General features: G+C 41.3%; 1 protein-coding gene across 3 annotated transcripts in view; it reads right to left on the reverse strand.

Moving 5' to 3' along the window:
* celsr2 (cadherin, EGF LAG seven-pass G-type receptor 2) overlaps positions 1–21,051 on the reverse strand; it is a 77,953-nt gene that overhangs the window by 37,582 nt on the left and 19,320 nt on the right. For all 3 annotated transcript variants that reach the window (XM_074635104.1, XM_074635095.1, XM_074635088.1), the window contains exon 2: positions 9,972–10,682. In XM_074635104.1, coding sequence (XP_074491205.1) covers positions 9,972–10,682 — 711 coding nt within the window. The remainder of the gene's footprint in view (positions 1–9,971; positions 10,683–21,051) is intronic.

A 21,051-nucleotide genomic window follows, 5' to 3' on the forward strand; every position in this document is an offset into this window, starting at 1 on the left:
ACCGCTGACGGCCAGCAGCTGCCGCCGCACCTCGAAGTCTCGCCACACATCCACACACGTATCTCTCTGCTCTCAGAAGGAAATAGGCGGGGTCACGTGTCATCAGTAACACCACATATGTGTAATACCCTGTGGTATCCTTAAAAAAATTCCTGAATCCGGATCATGATCCGGATCGCCGCCAAAATCTAATGGATTGTTCATTGTGCCACACCCAACCCCTCCAAAAGATTTCATTCAAATCCATCGCAAACCTTTGGAGTAATCCTGCTAACAGACAGACAGACAATCCAACAACGGTGTAAACAAAACCTCCTTAAAGGCCCTTGGCCTTGGCGGAGGTAATTATACAGATGCATTGTCTATTTAGTATTTGTTATTAGTATGCCGACACTGACATCTGCTCATTTAACCCTTTTTCTTAGCAGAGCCAAAATACGACACCATAAGTTTCAAAATGTGATTCTTTATAATCAGACTGTCATAATCAGATTAAATCAAGTTTAATTACAGATAAAATAGGAATAAAATTATAGTTATATTGCACGGAGCCATTGATGAGTTCAAAGACATTTCTGTGAGCCATTGATGATAATTTTTCTGTATTGAACCACAAACTATTTATTCATATCGCATTGATCCATAGAGAGATTCACATTTCTGAGGTTTTCTCTTCTATGATGACTGATCATATTTGGGCTTTGCACAGTTGGTCTGTAAAAAACAAAACATTTGAAGACAATTTTCACACGATAAAAAATAGATCACATTGAGCTGAACAGCAAAATGAGACCGACTATCGGTCACACCGGGCCAACAAAGCAAACAGTGATTCATTTAAAGGGGGAGATCAGTCCAGCAGCCAGATAAAGAGACAATGAGACTGTGTCTCTATTGGGCCATCTCCCTCCTCAGCCCTCCTCGGCCCTCCTCGGCCTTCCTCAGCCCTCCTCGGCCCTACAGTCCAGCTCACATGTGCCGTTTGTCTGGATCCTCTGGATCGGGAGGCTGCAGCAGTTGCTCAGGCGAGACCGCACGCTGCCATGCGTGAGCTGGAATTTGTGTCAAAGCCACTCAGTCAGCAGTGTGGAAGACTTCCGCTGTTTACTACAGCACCACTGTAACACTGGCACACACACACACAGCCCACATCTTCATCCAACACCACTGATACACAGGCCTTTTATTTACTCTTTGACTGTCTATTAATCACTCCATTCACAGTCCGCTGAAAGCAAGTTTCTTTGTTTTATCACTGTTGGGGTCTATTCAGTCAAAGTGAAGTCAAGAGATGCTGGATGAGACGTTAAAGTTGCTGATAATGACGCTGAACATCTTTTGGTTTACAGGGATCATTTTGAACCACAGAGACAAAAGAAACTTCATTCAGACGATTAACGATTAAACCTTCAGCTGCAGTTTATTAACCTGACCCGTCAGAACTATCTGAGAAGCCGTCTTTGGAAACAGTTTGGAAAAGGGCAGGCGCTTTCCAAAAAATATTTAGCAGGTGATTGGATGAACCATCTGTCAATCAGACTCTGGCCGAAGCCAGTCGGGAGAAGAGCGAAAAAAGCCTTCAGTGCTTTTCTTTGCTCTTCTTTCAATGAAGAAATACTCCAGAAATAACTGATGCTATTGCAGCTACGCTAACCTCTTTATAGACGCGTCACACACGCCACGCCCAGAGGTGCCAGTAGCTCCTCACAGGATGCTGATTGGTCTGTCATCTGGCTCACCGGACACAAACGCATTACTTGAAGCATGACAAGATAGATTATCATGTTATATGTGATCCCACATCGCGAGAATCCAGCTGCTGTGCAAGGTAAGCAGCAGTTTACAGGATTTTAAATTGTTACTTGATGTTTAGAAATAATAAATAAATGCTTTACAGTTTGGTAATAACTAAATAAAAAACTAATTTTGGGTTGCCAGGTTGCGGGCTTGTTTTGTCTGCTTAGATCTTTAATTCATGAGGAAGAACTCCTCCCAACGTGAACCGTTGACCTCCCAGAGGAAAGCTGCACAGCATCAAGGCAAAATCTTTTGTTAAAGATTTACTTACATGTATAACTGCAGCATCGCCGGCTTATTGTTAAGCTGGGAAACCCTCAACCTTTGATAACTGAAGGCTTTTTAATGGGGGTTTCTTTGACTTGTGTGTTCACTACCTCGCATCACAAAAGGTCTTTTTATTTATGCTTTATATGATAACTGATCTGTAAGACACCAATAAATTACCCATCAACCTGAAGCCCTCATTGACAACTTTATAAGTATGCCCTAATCTAAAGTGGTATATAAACTTGTAACATGTCAGGGAGCCGTGTCTCGGTGCCGTGTCTCTTCCTTAAGCAACAAAACGGAGCGTAATAGCCACTCCACGATGTCATGTTCTTACTGATGCTCCCTGATGACAAACAGCTACTGCTGGCCAGCCGGCTGGAAAATAAAGCCTTTCTATTACTGTGCTGTCTGCCTCGTTATTAATTCAGCAACTTGCTGTAGGCAATAAACTACTTGTGTTTCTTTAAGCAGCGACAGTGGTCAAACATTGCATCAGCAAACAGAGCTGTATTAAACAGAGCTGCTCGGATGGTTCTGTCACAGCCACACTGAGATGTGCTTTACTGTGGAAAATACATATTTAACAGTACATTCTGGTGCAAATGTACACAGATCTGCTTGACAAAATGCTTTTCAGTGTTCGGTTCATCCCTGTGGGACGTCTCCACACCTCACCAGCTTTACGTTGCCAGGTGAGCAGCACAGCGGGGCGGGGATGGGCTCACAGTCACAATCCCACAGAATATCCCGATCAATAATTCAAACATGTCTCCTCTGCTCTATTTACGCCCCTCTATACGTCCATCCCAGCGCCTACACTCTGTTCGCTGCCAGCATGAATCACTCAGAGATCCTGTTTTTATTTAGACAGGAGGAGACGCTTCAGCACTTTGCTCTTTAATTTCTGTTTTCCTTTAATAAATCTCATATTTCATTGAACATATACTGACATTGTATAATCTGAATATAAAAAGGCATTGACTTTAGATAAACATTTCTGCTCATAACTGTAATCGAACTGACTGGATGGATTAAAAGACATATTCAAACATTAGGTAAACACCACTTTGTAAAACAGAATTAAAAGCTATTGCAAGCATTAATTATATCACAGAATATAAATGTAGATATTAACACCTCTGCCTACACATTAGCAAAATGATTCTTGTTTTCCTAAAAACGTAAAATGAAAAAAAAAAATAGGGGGATAATTCATCTGCTAAATGGATTTGTACCATTTTATCGCTCTTCTAGTTCATGTTAAATTGATCCCAGGAGATTTTCACACCGAGAGAGAGAATAAACTAAATGGACAAATGAGACAAATAAGCCTGATAAGTGAACAACATCCTGATAATCAGGACATTGCTGCAGATATTCACACTAAAAACACACCAGCTCTTATTTATCTAAGATGAATAAACAATCAAAAGCAGCGTTTAATATTAAATAATTAAACCTGACAAGAGAATAATCAACAGATGTAGTGTGACCATGCACCACCCATGTGTGCATACTGTATTTCCTCACAGACCTTAAACAGGTGTGTCTGAGCTGCTAGGTAACAGATGAGCATCACCGAGTGGGTCGATCCCTCCAGACACGCCAAGACAACGAGCTCAGAGAAGCTGAGATCCATTTTCACTACAGCACAGTTTGTTCAAACAGATCATTCCTGTCAGAGTGAGGATATACTCAAAGAGCAACCACTCAGGATTATGAAAGTGAGGTGATCAATAACGGAATAGATACATGACCTCAGGCTACATCTGTGATCAAATCTTCTCGACACATCGCAGGTCACCTACAGCCTGAGGACCGAACACAATCAAACACTTCTCACTCAGCGGCACATCAGTAAAGACCCAGAATAATTATCCTGCACCAAAATAGCAGATACACCTTTTTGATAGTTCAGGGCTCCAGGGTGTGACAGTTTTTCTGTTGCACATGCGATCAAATATCTGTCAAGTGTGACTAAACATTTTAATGTTGTAATTCAAAAATGAAGAGAACTATTGAACTATTTCTTCTCTGATCTGCTCTGAACACACTCCTCATCCACACACACATCACATAATGCTACTCTTATACCAAAGACGTAATATGTAAACGTGTGGATTGCATTACAGCTTGGCATTGTGTGGTATTTTACACTTTGTTATCTTCATCTACTCTTGTTCACAATGTGGGACAGGGGCGTAAAGTGGCCATGTGATCTTCGTGGCATGTCATCCCCCATCTTTCTTTCTCCTTGTTTCCGGTCATCTCTCTACTATCTACTATCAAGGGCATTAAATTCTCAAAGAAAAAATACTTAAAAAAGAAAACATTTCAAACTGCGAGATCTCTGAGAGACCGTACAAAACAACAGCGATTAGGGCTGTTTGTCCTCGACCAAAGAAATTCTTAGTTGACTATTCGATGGTTGATTTAATAATGAGTTTCTCTACAAAGAATCACACAAAAGCACCACTTTAAATCTTGTGTTTACCAGAGATGTGCTTATAGGTTTCTTGGAAATAAGTCATTCAGCATGAAAAAGCATAGAAAACTACTAATCAACTAAAGAAATCTTAGCTGACTAAGACCAAAACAAACCGATTAGCCGCCCTAATAGCGATACATCGTCTGATCGTCTGATCGTGTCGGACCAACACTGACCGTATAAAGCGGATCGCACCAGATGTAATCAATCAAGTGTCATTATAAAATTGAATTTATGCCATCATTGTCACTGCTGTCACTTACATAAAAATGATCCCAATGAGTTCCACACATATTTGAGAAAAAGGTTTGTGAATCTGTATTGGCCGATACGGTATGTGTCTATCAATGTTTTCTATTCATGCCATCTCTCAGAGGTAAATTAGAGCGGCGTTCAGTGTTTGGCATGTGTTCATTTCAAACAATGGTGTGAGGTGATGTGAAAAAACGGGAGTGTGAACATTCACCAGCTTTTTGCTCCAAAAGCATGTCTGCACATGAAAACACCACAAATGGATTCTCGATTATTCAATGAATTACCAGCGAGAGAAAAAAAGGGACTCTCCTCATGGGTCGGCAGTTTGCTCATGAATGATCATCATAAACACATGCAGGATGGTACAATTCACTCATTTATATACAGATGGGAAAAAAAGGTGAATTGCTCGCATTGCGTGCTTTAAGAGAAACACGAGAAGTAAAGGAGGATAACATCTACAGGATGACTCAGCCGAGAGAAATCATTCACTCCGTCCTTTTCAAGAACAGCAAAGATGATGGCTGCTATATTTTTTCATTTTTTTCCTTCTACCATCTGGCAACGCCTACGGTCCAACAGTTACACACACACACACACGTCCATGCACCATTAACACATAAACATTCCACAGATTGTCCATCCAACTTTCTTACACACATAATCACAGCTTTTTCAGCACTTAGCTACCCAACCGAATCACACAGAGTGAGCAATTTAGCACACACACTCCCAGGCCCCACCGCGGTGTGAGGACTGGTGAACTCAACGCTCACTGAAGCAGAACAGTGGGAGTTGTAGATCACAGAGGAAAATACATCAAATAAAAACTTGAAGCCTGATCGACCTTGTTTGATCAGACAGTCTGACGGCGTGATTCAAACGTCTTAAATCATCAGCTACATACGTAACCACATTCACTCTCACATCACTCCACAAGTCCAGCATACTGGATCTAACAGCACCTGGGTCTGAACCGCCTACTGATGGAGATTAGTGTATTTGACTGTGGACACGGCTACAGAATGAAAATTCGCCCACTTCACCCACTCACACATTCCCTCTGTCTCTGTCGATTCACGTTAAAAGCACCTACAGTTCAGCTCCAACACCCACCGCTGTGCATAAGAATATGTAAGTGCCACTCAACCTGGACTCTGAGTGACTGAGCCCACACATTGAAATGCATGACACTATTTCAGGCGTCATAAACAGCGGAATAAATAGGCGGAAAAACCTTTTAATATTTGACGAGGTATAATGAAAGCAATGCCATTACAGAGAGCACAAAGGCACAGCGTCAATATCTGCACTTTCTGCTTTCCAGTTAGGATATTTATTTTAACAGGATACCTTTCTTTTGACAGCAAAATGCGATCTGTAGTCTTAGTTAAAGTTATCATTTCTCAGCTAATGTGAAAATCAGATTTTGTTGCCTTTCACCAGCTCCGACTTCTGCTATTAGATAAGATGAAGTCACAGAGTTCACAGCAGCTGAACATGATTCTGCCCCAAAATTATTCAATTATCATGTCAAACAGACATCATTTGTAGCACTTTTCAATAATCTGCAGTGGAAGAAGTATTCAGATATTTTACTGGAGTAAAAGTACCAATACAATATTGTAGAAATTAGGGCCGTCTTCGACCAGTCGACTAACACTCTCACTATATGATTTTGTTGACTAATCGATTAGTTGATTTAATCGACAGATCTATAAAAGCACCACATTAAATCTTGTGTTTACCAGAGATGTGCTCATAAGTTTATTGGAAATGAGTCTTTCAGCATGAAAGAAAGCATAAAAAATGACTAATTGACTAAAGAAATCTTAGTCGACTAAGACCAATAAAATGTTTAAGCATCACTTAATCAATACAACTTTAGAATTTATTTGTTGATTATATCTTGTATTAATAATATGTGTAATAATTGCCTTAATAATTAATCTGAATCAGTAAAGTAACTAGTTACTAAAGCTGTCAGATAGTGGAGTAAAAGTACAATATTTCCCTTTGAATTAGTGGAATAGAAGTATAAAGTACAATACAATTGAAATACTAGAGTAAAGTACAAGTACCTCAAAATTGTACCTAAGTACCGTGCTTGATTAAATGTACTTTACGTTACTTTACATCAGGGGTTCTCAAACAAGACAACATTTCAAAGGAGCCCCTCTTAATTGTAACAGCGATTAAACATTTGCTTACTACCATTTATACTGGTAGATACCATTGGAACTATTTGTATTCTGAAACTTTTCAACCTAAATACTTCAGACATGTTTCATATTTATAAACAGAAACACATTTTAATTTGAATCATGTTAATACCACTTATATACTTCACATTTAGCATTTACTGTATAGCCTACATGTCAAGTAATTGATGTTAAAAGCTTTCAGATAATGAACAGTAGTAAGACTAGCAGAGTCCTAATAAATCCAGATATTTAAACTTACCAACTGACTTTCAGTGCTTCAACTTAAAAATAATGAACTTATTGCTGCGTGTCACAATCATATCAGAGTTTCTATTGGCCCAAAGCCGACGTGGGTGGGAGTAATGGACATGATATGCTTGTTTAATTGGCGCAAATGGTCCCCATCTGTAGATATGCACTTTTTAATGATACAGCACAATTTTATAATTTATAGCTAATTATTTTGTGGACCCCCGGACAGGCTGCCACAGACCCCACTTTAAGAATCACTGCTTTACATCACTGCATGAAATAAACCAACTAGCAGGGTGCTTCAAAGACCAGATGAAACTGTAAATCACATTAAAAAGTCAGGGTTTGACCCACTTAACCTCTCAACAAAAAGATGGGGCAGCTACACAAATATTCATACTGTATACATTATCATATTTTAATTTGCTTCCTCTTTAAACTCTTTTTCAACTTCTCCCTTTAACCATAAAACGTGTGCGCAGACAGTCTTTAACCCTTTGAGGATGTGAATAATATTTGGAGCAGAGACTGAATAACAAGTCCTGCAACCGGTTCGCAATTCTGCTGCCAACAGTGATAAATTAATTCTTCATTATCGCTGCAAATGGAAGCTTCTGTTCTCTCCGTCTCGACACACTGTGTGCTTTGTGATATATTTTTTTATCTCAGGTATTTTTTTACCACGGGGCATTTTACAGCCAAGGGACTCTCTCCATCTGTAGCCATTTATAATTAATACTTTTCCTACTTTATACCACTCAGCGATACTCCTCTGGACACAGAAAACGCTGTTGTTTTTCTTCACAAAGTAAAGATATCTCTGAAAATCCCCAGCCACCAAATAGGCATCAGTGAGGAAACAGAGGTTTGTTATATCACCAGTCCTCCTGTTCTTTGAAACGCGATCCACTCCTACAGCTCAGGATGAAGTTGTGAGTGTAGGTGTGAATAACTACATCGGTATTACAGGTTATTCAATGGCAGCATAAATAGAACGGGATTTTGACCACAAATGCAGCAAAATTAATCGTCACAAGGATTTTTCATCATTCAGAATACAAGATTTACATTTTTTTTTTTGCCACAAAAGCCACTTCAACTTGATCTGGTAAATAAACCTGATAAAGAACAAACAGACTGAACTTATGTGGCGTTCAGCTCCAATTAAGTCAATCTCCTTCTAAAATTTACAGAAATGCACAGCAACTGTTTACTTCCGCTGTGGCTGACTGCAACAGGAATAACCAGATCAATAAGTCATCACTCAGCCTTTGTCAGCAGAGCTACGGTCATCAGTGTACAGGACAGTCTGCGTCTATAAAGGGCCAGGCTCAATAAAGAGCTGGAGACGGGAGTGAATGGGACAGATGCAGACATTAAAGCTCCCATGGGATCTTCGTGAAGGGGAAGAAATTAACATTTTGAAGGCTACATGCGGACACAGCTTGGCAGAAAATGTGCCCTTTCACCTTCTAGTGTCAGGACGTTTGAAGACAGGAGAATTATTCAGTGGGAATTCACGTGGGACAGACAACTAAACTCCCTGCCCCGAATAGTGATCGTCCAATCATATCTTATTAAGCCTCGGTCATGATCTACTGGAGTGTGGAACGAAACTGGAGCATGCACAGTCAGAGCGCTTGCTATGCGTACAGTCACAAATTTTGGGCTGCAGGCTGACGTCCACATAGGGTTAACGTGGACCCTCGCAGACTTGGGTGGATGAGGACATTAACGTCAAGCGGACCCTCGCAGACACACAAATGCGGAAAGTATGATTCGGCCTTAGAAACTGTGGGCTAACCAGGCACAGCAAGCTCTGAAACAGGGTGCATGAGGCCAAAACCCAAAACACAACAGCAAAAATACAAGGATTGGATTACAGGTCTTTTCAAACAGGGAGCGATTGACGTGCCTCGTAAACCATTTTCAATGAGAGGCGAACGGGCAGGTGGGGAGGCGCGGGCGATCTGACAGGCGGAGCAACAAGCAGACACAACCCCGTGAAACTGTCGCTGTCGTGCTCGTCTAACGCGCACGCCCGCCCTCTGCCCTCAGAGTTGAATAGGCTTTAACTTTTTTTCTATGCATCACGACGCGCAGTGCAAATCAGTGGACGAGAGACTGACCCCTTGCCGTTTTCTGAATTCCCTGAAATATATATATGTTTTCGGGACATAATCAGAAGGGCTTTCGCATGGCACAATATCAGCGCAAGACTGGATGTATCAGGTAACCTATAGTTTTAAAGGCAATGCTAATTTAGCTACCATTAGCTATCATCAATAACAGTCTGTGGTTGGCAGACAAAGATGAGGATTGCCACATGTGTCGTGTAACGTTAGCACTTCTGGCCTCCTCTTTATTGCATGTGGGGAAGTTTATGCAACCCCCAACAAACGTTGTCATTTCAGCCAACAAATTCAACATTTTCCCGCTAGAAATGAGAAGCGTGCTTTTGTCTTCCTCTGTGTGAAATCAGAGACCTTTTTTTCATTTCAAAAATTCAAAAGAATTGCGTGGTAAATCACTGTTATTATTGTAAACTGCTTTATGTGCCGTGTGAGAGTGGAAAGCTTGACAGTTGTAGCAACAGTAAGTGAGGAAGGACAAGTGGTTAATGAAGTCAAGAGATGAGACCGACTGTATAAAAACCAACACTGCTTCATCAGTAATTAATTGATGTTAATGAGGGCTCTCACCTGTGTAGTCCTCCAAGCACTCGCAGGTGTAGCCTCCCTCTCGGCTGCGACACACACCGTGAACTCCGCAGGGTTTCGAGTAGCAGAGGTCGATCTCTGTCTCGCAGTAGTCTCCTGTGAAGCCGGTGGGACAGCGGCAGCGCAGCCCGGCGATGGGGTGGATGGGTCTGAACAGGATGGTATCTGATGCAACGAACGGCGCCAGGCTGTCGAACTTCAGAACGGACACACACTTCATGTAGTTCTCACACGGCTCACGAAGGCAGATGTTGTCATCAAAGGGGAGAACTTCCTGCGAGGAGATCTTAGCGAGGAGGCTGCGGTTCAAGTACAGCCTCTCCTGGAGTTCCTCCGAGCCGAAAAACTCTCCTCCACCTCCACTTTCGAGCCCTCTCCCAGGCCTGTCCCCTCCGTGGCCGAGGCCTCCGGGCCGCTGGGGTCCCTCCCCCAACACTGGCACTGCCACAGACAAGCTGACGTTGAGGATGCGAGCACTGACGTCCGTGTCGTCTTGGATGTTAAAGATGACGACGTCTTCGGGGGCGGCAGACAGGACGCGGGCCACACCGTCTAGGAACTGGGCGAGCAGCAGGGACAGGAAGTGCTCCTGGGAGGTGTTGGCCAGCCGTAGCGTGATACTGTTGGACAGCATTTCATCCGTGATGATGGTGACTTGGAGGAGACACTGGGCCGACACTGAGTGGACACCATCTGAAAAAGACCGGAGGAAAAGATTGATTAACATCAGACTAATGGACCTTTTCTTTTGTATTTTGGAGCAGTTCTTAACTAGCGGCCCGAAATAAGTCTTTTATATAAAAGTAGTGAGGACGATGGTGAACCATTGATGATTAGGTTGGATGACGATGATGGATGTACTCCAGGTTTTATGTTATGTTGTCACTTGATGTACATTGTTTTATGTGATGGTGGGTTTGACCATTTGTCTTTACATATTTTAACCATTTGTTTCATGCATTTTATTATGTTTTATGTATCTTGTGCTAAATCTGGTCGTGTCTGGAAGGTAACCCTTAAGTTGCGAAACTCTCACTAGAGGGTTAAGGTTAGGCATCATTGACCTCGAATGGTGAGGGTTCAGATAAGTCGTCGGGTCAAATTCTGAAAACGAACAACAACGATAAATTCAGGGCTCAAGACTAACAGCATCACGTCATCCCAGGGATGACAGAAAATGTGTTTGGGACGCAGTAAACTCACTATTGACGCATCCAGAGATGCACCCAATTTTTCCCCTGATAACACTACATTGTGAACAACAAATCCGTGTTGAAATCGGCAGGAGGAGAGTGAGTTAACGTTAGCTGTTAGCAGCCAGTAAGCAACACAGTCCTGCAAAAAGCTAACATCTAACATTAACGGAAGGTGCCACTGATTCAAATTATAATGTGTTCAGGCTCTATTCGGTATTGGGCGAAGGTAAATTCTAACGTTATCATGATGTGTCTGTCAATTAAATCAACTAATCGATTAGCCGACAAAATCACATGAGTGTTAGTCGACTAAGAATTTCTTTGGTCGAGGACTCCCCTAGTTTAACGGAGATGTTTTCACAGCAATATAAAATAGATAATAGAGACGGGAATTATGACCTGTTTAACATCCTAACAAAAAACAATTATGTAAATGTTAATAAAGCAGTATATGCTGAAGTACATGGGATTTATTGTTTTACTTTTGTTTTTTACTGTGGTATCGAATTGGGATCGAGAATTGTGGAATTTCACTGGTATCAGTATCGACTACGAAATTTCTTCCTATTGGTGACAATAAGAAAAATACAGAATATCACCAGACCTATCGTTTAAATGACAGGATGTTTTCATTTGATATTGTTTTAAAAGATGAATTGATAATTTCGAATCCGACAAAAACCAAAGTCACCAGCGATTACAGCATCAACACACAGAGCGGCTGCTACTACAGTAGATGCAGGATCGATGCAGGAAGAGGCATGATGGAGGATTTATGCAACAGCTGCTCCTGTATCACTGGCTTCAGGTATCTGCAGTACTCCCGCATGTAAATGCAGCTGGTAATGAAGGACTTAACAGCAAAAATGCCAAAAACACAATACTTTTTTTTACTCATATTCTTGGCTCAGACTAGTGTTTTTTTTGTTTTTTTCTCATGTGCCGGAACAGATAACAGACATATGCCAAGACTAAGTATATGTTTTCTTTCAATACGTTCCAAGTTTCTAATCAGCAATTTCACGCCTGTATTCACAACTCCCTCCTTCTTTGCTTTGTCCGGAAGCAGAGACGCTACTTCATTATACATGCCGTACTGAAAGCTTCAAGTCTCAAATTCAATGGTTACAGCATTTCTCAGCTCAGCAAATCTCGTCTTTTATCTTGTTGTTTGGATCCTGCTAATGTTTTATCTTCTATACATTCAATCCTTTGGTTTTGACTGAAGACATGTAGTGTTTTGTCTGCCATTATACAGTAGCTCCTGACTGTACAACACATTAATTCCTGTGTTAGGCCTTTATCAATGAAGTCAGACTCGTAATGTCGATGTTGCTGTTGGTGAATAAAACGTAAATTATTCTGTTTCATTATGTTGCCCTGCATGGTAAACATACTTAAGCCGACCCCATTTACATCGACTTTGTTGAGCTTATTTTTTCTTGCTTGTTTTTTTTTTTTTTTACTGTACCCACATTTACAATAAAAAGAAAACGGCAGCAGTCAGAGCCCTGCTCACTGAGGAGTAAAATTATAATGAAAACAGGCTCCATCCTGAACCGTCCAATCACAAAGAACACAAAGGGAAGTTCTGTGTGTTGCTAACAAGCACAAAACGTATGGATCCGAGTCAGTTACAGCTTCAAGGTTAATCTTAATCCAGCAGACGGAGAAAGTCTGCAACAAATGTAAAACTCAACCTGGACCATTGAGCCATAGATATAAAAACTATACATTGAGCTCTCTGCCCGCTGCCAAGAAGTCAAAGTTGTCCCGTAGTCGCATTAGGGATGTCACAATACTAGAAAATTAATAGTTAATACCAAAACCAGTGAAACAATAAATCCCATGTACTTCAACATACAGTACATTGCAGGTCATAATTCCTTCTCTATTATCTATTTTATATTTCTGTGAAAACATCTCCTTCAAACGACATCAAACTTTCACGCCAAAAAACTACATTTTACAAGATTACACTTGAACACATCATTATAATGTTATAATTTTATAACTTTGCCCAATATTTTTACTGAAAGAGCCTGAACACATCATAAAACAAATCAATGGTACCTCCTGATGTTGAGCTCTGAGGACAAGAACTAGTTAACGTTAGTTGTTAGCAGCTGGTAAGCAGCACAGTCCTGCACGGAGCTGACAGCTAACATTTACTAACTCTCATCCTGCCGATCTCGACCAGGATTTGTTGTTCACAACGTAGCATTATCTGTATCATGACCTGCATCCCAAGCACATTTTCTATCATCCCTGGGTTGTCCTCTGACATTGCCTGATCCTAATATAGCCCAATGCAGGACATTTAAAACAAATCTTTAAAAAGGGCACATGAAGTTGCATACAAACATTATTATCTCTCTTTTGCTTATCATACCTGCAAACAATAAAAAAAAAAACCTTAAATAAAAATTGTCCTTCTTGGCCTTTTTGGGGGTGCTATTATATATTACAAAAATAAAAAGTGTATAAATGTAATTACAAGTAGAGAAGAGTCAGAGAGAAGTCAAGACCTGACTCAGTAATATCAGTTACACAGAAATATCGAGGTACATTTTGCTAACATTGGCATCTATACGCTCCTGGTCATACCAGACCAAGTAGGGCGGAGAAACTGTGTGTTTTATTGCTTGTGATTTTAACAGTTGTAAGTGGAGGATTATGTTGTTTCATCTCTCAAAAGTTACACAGTCTCACTTAAAGGTCACAGAGAAACCACTATCATTTTGTCTATCTCACCGCTGGCCTGCAGTTTTCTGTAGCCTCAAGAGCAAACACAAAACAGGCTTAATCAAATCAAAAGTGTCACGAAAACAAGCCTCTCCCTCCAAAATAATCAATGGGACGCTTTGTTTGGGGCGTCTGGACGCCGGCCAGAGAGCAGAACCTGCAAGCAGGACTCACAAACAAACAGCACTGCCCAAAGTTACCAGATCCCTGATTTGGCACTGGGCGAGTTTAAACACAGCATGCCAGGGGGAGGGGGGAGGTGGGGAGGAAAAGGAAGAGAGGGAGGGGGGGGTCATAGAGGAAAAGAGACAGAAGCATGTTTGACACGGCTTTAATCCTTCTGCTTTCAGTCAAGCGCTTCCAGCACAGTAATAATACAGGGCCTTAGAAGAGGAAGTGGGGAAAAATCAAAGTACAGAGACGAGCAGGGTCGCTCCTCTAATTCACACTTTACTGTAAACACACACACACACACACAGACACACACCTGTGTACACAAGAAAACATTTGCATATAAGAGGGGAGAGCAGTTCATAGTTTGGGCTCTATATTTTCAAAGAGAGGAGAAATTTACACCTCGAGATGCCATGATGACGAGACGTTGAAGGTGTTTTAATTATCAGTTAATCTGCTGATTATTCTGATGATCCATTGATTAATCCTTTAAACCAGTGGTTCCCAACCTGGGGGTCAAAAACCCTCCAAGGGGTCACGAGGTGGTTAACAGGATAAGAAAGTGATAACACTGTTCGGACTTTTCTGTAATCTCTGGTTTTATTGATGAAATGTTGGGTAGTTTTACGTTTCAGGGCCCTAAAAATGGTCCAATTAAAACAATCTGAGAAGATCACTCTTTGCCCATCACAGTTTCCCAGAGCCCAAGGTGATGTCTTCAAATAGCTTGTCTAAGACTCAAAGATATTGAATTGACAGTCATTTTTAAAGATGACAAGTGGAGGCTGAAAGCAGTAAATGTTTGGTATTTTGCCGTTTTATCAATTATCAAAATGACTGTTTATCGACTAACTGATTCCTTCATTAATTATCTCGGCACTATTTACAACTCCACATGTGTTTGAAGAACACTAAATGCGAAATATTTTAATTAATTGTATTTCGGCAGCAACCAACGATTCATTTCATTATGGATAAATCTGCTTATTATTTTCTCAAGTAAATTTAACGTTTGGTAATGAAAAAGGCCGATTTCAATTGCAGAGGCTAAGTTGACAGGTTTAAATTGCTATTTTTTTCCAATTACCAATCCAAAACCCCAAAATATTCTGATTAATATAATGAAAGACTAAAAAACATATAACAACATTTAAGAAGCTGGAACCAGATAATGTTTTGCCATTTTTGCTTAAAACAGTTCATCAATTATGAAAATGTTCTGTCCATTGACTAATCGCTTAATTGACTAATTGCTTTTGCTCAAATCTTAATATTAAAACATAAACTTTGTGGATAATAGGACTTTGGTTTCATATTTCATATCATGCAGATTTAAACGGTGACCTTAACTACCTTGAGATTTTTATAGTTATATTTAAAACTAGAATTACCACTTCGCACTTGTATGTCTCCCTCAACCAGTCAAGTTGCAGTTTACGTACATCCATGTCTGTCCAAAATGTCATCACTTCATCATTTTATCCTGTTAGACATTTCTGTGAAATTGTCATAATTAGCACATAAATTCTTGAGTTATGGCAAAAAAACATGTTTTTTGTGAGGTCACAGTGACTTTGACCTTTGACCACCAAAATCTAATCAGATCATCCTCGAGTACATTCGGACTTTTGTGCCAAATTTGAAGAAATTTCCTTAAGGTGTCCCTGAGAAATCACGTTCACGAGGATGGTACAGATGTATGCATGCACGCACGGACGGACGAACAATCCGAAAACATAATGCCTTCGGCCGCGGCTGTTACCGGCGCAGAGGCATTGTTCATCACGTATGAAACAAACCCGCATACAAAAGGCTCATTGAAATCAAGGTGAGCTCTACATTCAGTTACAATCTGTCTGTGAAAACCTGACAGTTTTATTTATTATGTTTCCAGGTTTTAGAAAGAGGAGTGTTTCAACTGCCGAGCCTCATGGGAGACAAATATAATACTAACTGCTGTACAGTAACGCAGTGGTGTTATTACACTTTCACAACATTAAACTGACTGTAGACACTGAAATCCTCTCTAACCTGAAGAAACAAGCCAACAACAATCTCCTCTCCCTCTGCCAGTCCTCTCTTCAACCATTCAGCTCATATTATAACTGATACTGTGCAGCAACAGTAGCCAGCTCTCAGTGAACAGAGGCTCTTAAAGGTTAGGCCACGTATAAGGACAGACATCGCCTTAATTATGTCCTCTGCCAATTCGCATTCTTGGTCGGGAGCTCGGGCAGAGCTCCAGACGTAGGCGCAGCGCTGGGAAACTGAGCGCGAGGAGAATCTCCTCTGAAAGGAACCAGACCATCCTTCAAAGAGGTCATTCTCCACGGAAGGATCCTCCGCTCAGGAACGGAGGGTAAGCGGAGCGTTTTGGGCCAAAAAGAAGGAAGAAGGGGGGATGCTTAGTTGGTGACGAGACAAGGTGCCAGCTCTGAAGTGTGACACTACTCTCAGCCCAGAGCTTGACCCCCTCTGGGCCTCTGGGTGCCAGGAATGCTCTCAGCTAGGAAGTGGCGCCAGGGAAAAGATTAAACACACACTGTGGCTGCAGGACTGCCAAGACTGTGTACGCCATTGTGTGTGTGTGTTTGTGTGTGTGTTTGTGTGTGAGTGGGTGGTGGTGATCCATACGTCAATACAGGAGAGTGTACATTGAAGCTGCAGAGGTTTAGTCATCACTAAAGTAGGACTGCAATTAATGATTATTTTCATTGTTGATTAATTGATTAGTTGTTTGGTCTATAAAATGTCAGCAAGGGGTGAAAAATGTCGATCAGTGTTTCCAAAAGCCCAAGATGACGTCCTCAAATGTCTTGTTTTGTCCACAACTCAAAGATATTCAGTTTACTGTCATAGAGTAAAGAAACCAGGAAATATTCACATTTAAGAAGCTGGAATCAGAGAATTTTAACTTTTATTTCTTAAAAAATTACTCAAACCGATAAATCGATCATCAAGTAGTTGGCGATTAATTTAATAGTTGACGATTAATCGTTGCAGCTCTACACTGAAGTTGAGAAAAACAGGCTTCAAGACATTCAAATTTAAAAAAGCAAAGTCCGTATTAAAGATGCGATCACTGTTTTGTGCTTACAAATCAAAAATTGTCTTCGAAATTTGATCAAAAATGTCTCATCAAATACAGAAAAACAAAGCTGTACTCAAGGCTGTGGGTCGACTGTTGTTTTTTTTACCTTTTTAAACAATCTCGTAGCATGTAAACAGAATACTCTGGAGTTATTGCTCATTTTCCTATTATTAAATCAGACAGACGCAGAGCCAAGAAATCCTCCAAGACATCTCTGGTAACAAATTGAGGCATGTAAACAAGCGGAGTCATTATGCTTTACAGAGAAGAGTCTCTCAGAGACGCACAGATACAGAGATGTTTGACTGTAGGTTACATACTGTAGAACATAAATTATCAGCCGGGGGGAAGAGGAGGGGAGCTGTTCAGCTTTTTATCTCTGAAATATTAATGAAACCCAGTTCCAACAGTCAAGAGAATTATGAACGACAAATACTCCACTGACACAATGTTAAACAGACACAGAGATCCTCCAGGACGGAGTGCCTCCTATAAAGACACTGTTAAAGCTACGAGCGATATTTGGACGTTTGGTTAGTCCGAATCAGAGTGAAATTGATACTTTTGTTCATTTTCTATTTAGTCTGGTTCAGTTTCACAGTGCCTAAATTAAAGCGTACCAAATAAAAAATAAATTTGCTGAGGGGAGGGCCATGTACGAAGGAAAAAAAAATTCTTTTTCGTCTGGAGAGCTAACACTTTATGCAGGGAATCACAGATTCTGATATATTGCTGTTGAAGTTTTTTCAATTTGACTCAGCACTGATCTACTGTGCACAAGATTCCTTCTCTTCCAGTTTATCTTGAATAACTTTATAAACGTCACTATTTTTGTAGACTTTATTTAGCATATTCTGTTTGTTCTCTTCTGCCCAGATGTCAAGCAAACATCGGACTTCTGCAGAAGTCCAGGTCAGTCCTCTACCACACTAAGCCGACGTTCGGCTGTTGGACAGTTTGGGGCCGTCAGTGAGCATCTGTCGGCTTAGCTTTTGCGTTGTGTCCAGCATCGTCAGTTCTAGTCTTCCCGTGTTGGAGGTTTTTCAGCCGATTCAGCATGTTAAATCGTCAGCACAGCCAGTCGGTGAGAGAAATCAGTCGGTGAGAGAAATCACTCTGATTGGCTGTTTCAGCTTCAGCGAATCAGTGCACGAGAAGAGAAACAGAAGTGACGAAAGCAAGCGAACGAGTAAAGTCAAGAGGAAAAACACAGAAGGCTCTTCTCATTTTTCATCTTCATCTCATCTGATCATTCCAATTCACGGATATTATCACGACGACGTGGCCATCTGGAGTGAAGCTAAGTGGTGAGTGAGAGTGGTGTGAAAATGGTCGGCAAACGCCGCTTTGTTTCATGTAAATATCATAACAGTGGCTTGTATATACGCCGTTCTCGGTCTTCCGGTTTCCCTTTCTGAATGACGAATACAGACTACCACTGCCTTCTGGTAGAGCGAGTTATTTAATCTCACCCAGGTGCAGAACGTACGTGCTAACTGGCCGTCGACTGTAGTCTTGGCGGTGTGTTCAAGTGCAACTTGTCGGCCAAGACAAAGGCAAAATGGTCGGCCTTCATCGCCGCTAGTTCTTTGATGTCGGCTTGGTGTGTCTGGGCCTTTAACCTGTCATTTACCTGTGTCCATCTCAACAAATCCCACACAGCCTGCACTTTGGTTCGCTTGGAAACGGTCCTCTCGCAAGCTGTCTTGGTTGTTTTGGTCCGCACCGGGGTACCTACTAAGTTAACAACTGCTCAAACGAACCACACCAGGGGTTGAACTGCACCCGAGTTCGATTAAAACAGACTAAATGTCGGCTTGTGAAAGCGCCCTTAGTGGCTGGAATAATAAACCGCTGAGAGAGACAGAGAAAGAGAGAACAAATCAGGGAGACTGGCCTAATTAGACCACAAAGTTACCATCAAATCTCCCAGCTGAATCCCAGAAAACGTCAACAAAGTCATGGTGGATAAAGATCAGACGGACTCTGTGACCAAATTACTGAGGACAGAGACATCACCCATAACAGCATGACAGAAACCCCGAGCCTCTCTCTCACAGCTTTGCCTTTGACAGTTTACCAGTTATTTATGCTCTTCTCTCTCGCTTTTTGTCTGTGTATAGAGGAGAAAATGAAAAACATGAAAGAGATAGAGGGGACAGCAAGCTACATATACTGTAAGTCTGAGCTGAAAGACGGTGTGGACACATAAACTGTGTCCCAATGCAGCAGGAGCCAGCAGCTAAAGGACACAGCGAATGAAGGCGTCACCTTCAAGAGGACTGAAGGTTAGTGGGCTGAACCTCCTCGAAAGATAAGTCTGCAGAGAATTTAATACAGCATCAGTGCAGGTTTCTGCTGCCAGCCGACAGAGAGACAAACTAATGGAGCATTAAAGTCGTCTTCATCAACTAAAACCAACTAAAACCAGGAAGCTGCATTCAAATTATGGAGAAAGTGGTTGGAAAACAGCAGAAAATTAAATCCATGACACCCAGTTTTACGAGTTGTGACGTAAACAAGCAATGCACCAGGCTAAAGATGAATATACATAAGACATATAACTTACAATCCTTCATACAGTGCGTGCCTTGCTCAGAGGTACTTCAGCTGCTCACAAACACAAGATCTCAAACCCTGGCTGCTCCGCCTGCTAATGCGCAGGTTAAACACTGAGCCAATGAAAACACCTTCCAGTTATTGTGGGGAGGGGAAACACATTACAGGCACTATAAAAATACCATTTATCATCATGACAGTAGAGAGACGATAAATAATCGCACTCAAGCAGCTCTCTCAAGCAGCCATTCATCAAATGTCTCACGGTTCCACGTAAAAGAACGCCACAATCAAACAAAACCCCGTTAATTCTGTGATCCGGAGCGGCCGCTACTCCCTCAGAGGCCGCTGTGTGTTTCTCTGCACAAGTGTGTCATGATGAGGGGGAACCTCCGGGTAAGAAGGTAATGAGGTTGAGCAGAGCCTGTCTTAGTCGTTCAGCGTCAGTACACTACAGTATGTGCAGCACGCACCGAGTACTCACTACATCAAAGAACGCAAAGCCGGGGTCCCATTTCCAAGATCAATAGGGAGATCATAAATTAAAAATCACTTTGGAGGGAAAAGGCCTGTGGATGTCTTTGCAGTTCACAGCCTTTACAGTGCCAACCAGCGAGGCGCTCTGCAAACTTAACACGCTTTTAATGAGTTTATGATTCAGAAATGAGCATGCAGAGTGTTGCTTTCTGTTTGGTTGTTTGTTTCAGGACGGATCAGAGATCTGGGCTCCTATTTATCAAACTGCTGAGAATTACACTTACAAAAAGCTCTAAAGAGACGACTTGGAGTAAAGAAAAATGAGTCGCTGAAAGCGAAGACTCATTTATCAAGCGACGTACTCAGCCGAGTGTAAGGGTAACCTTCAAGAGCACCTCTCAAGTGATCACATGATTGATCACACGTATGCTCAGAGCCAATCAGAGACAGTCATTTACTAGCGGTGGGAAACACCAGAGGTCCTACGACACGATACTTAAGTCACGATACGATCATATTGCATCATTTTGCAACATGCTGATTATTGCGATAAAACATTTAACTATTTATTACCTTTTTCAACTGCAAATGATGCATTTGTAAACATCTGTTTTATCTAATAAGATACAGTTTTCACTCTGTTCATCTCAGAGTTTTCATTCACATATCTTGAGGTCAGAGGTCAAGGGACCCCTTTGAAAATGGCCATGCCAGTTTTTCCTCGCCAAAATTTTGCGTAACTTTGGAGTGTTCTTTAGCGTTCTTCCCGACAAGCAAACATGACGTGGTTGGTACCGATCGATTCTTTAGTTTTTCTAGT

The sequence above is a fragment of the Sebastes fasciatus genome, chromosome 1 (genome assembly GCF_043250625.1).
Source record: "Sebastes fasciatus isolate fSebFas1 chromosome 1, fSebFas1.pri, whole genome shotgun sequence".
Classification (NCBI taxonomy): Eukaryota; Metazoa; Chordata; class Actinopteri; order Perciformes; family Sebastidae; genus Sebastes; species Sebastes fasciatus.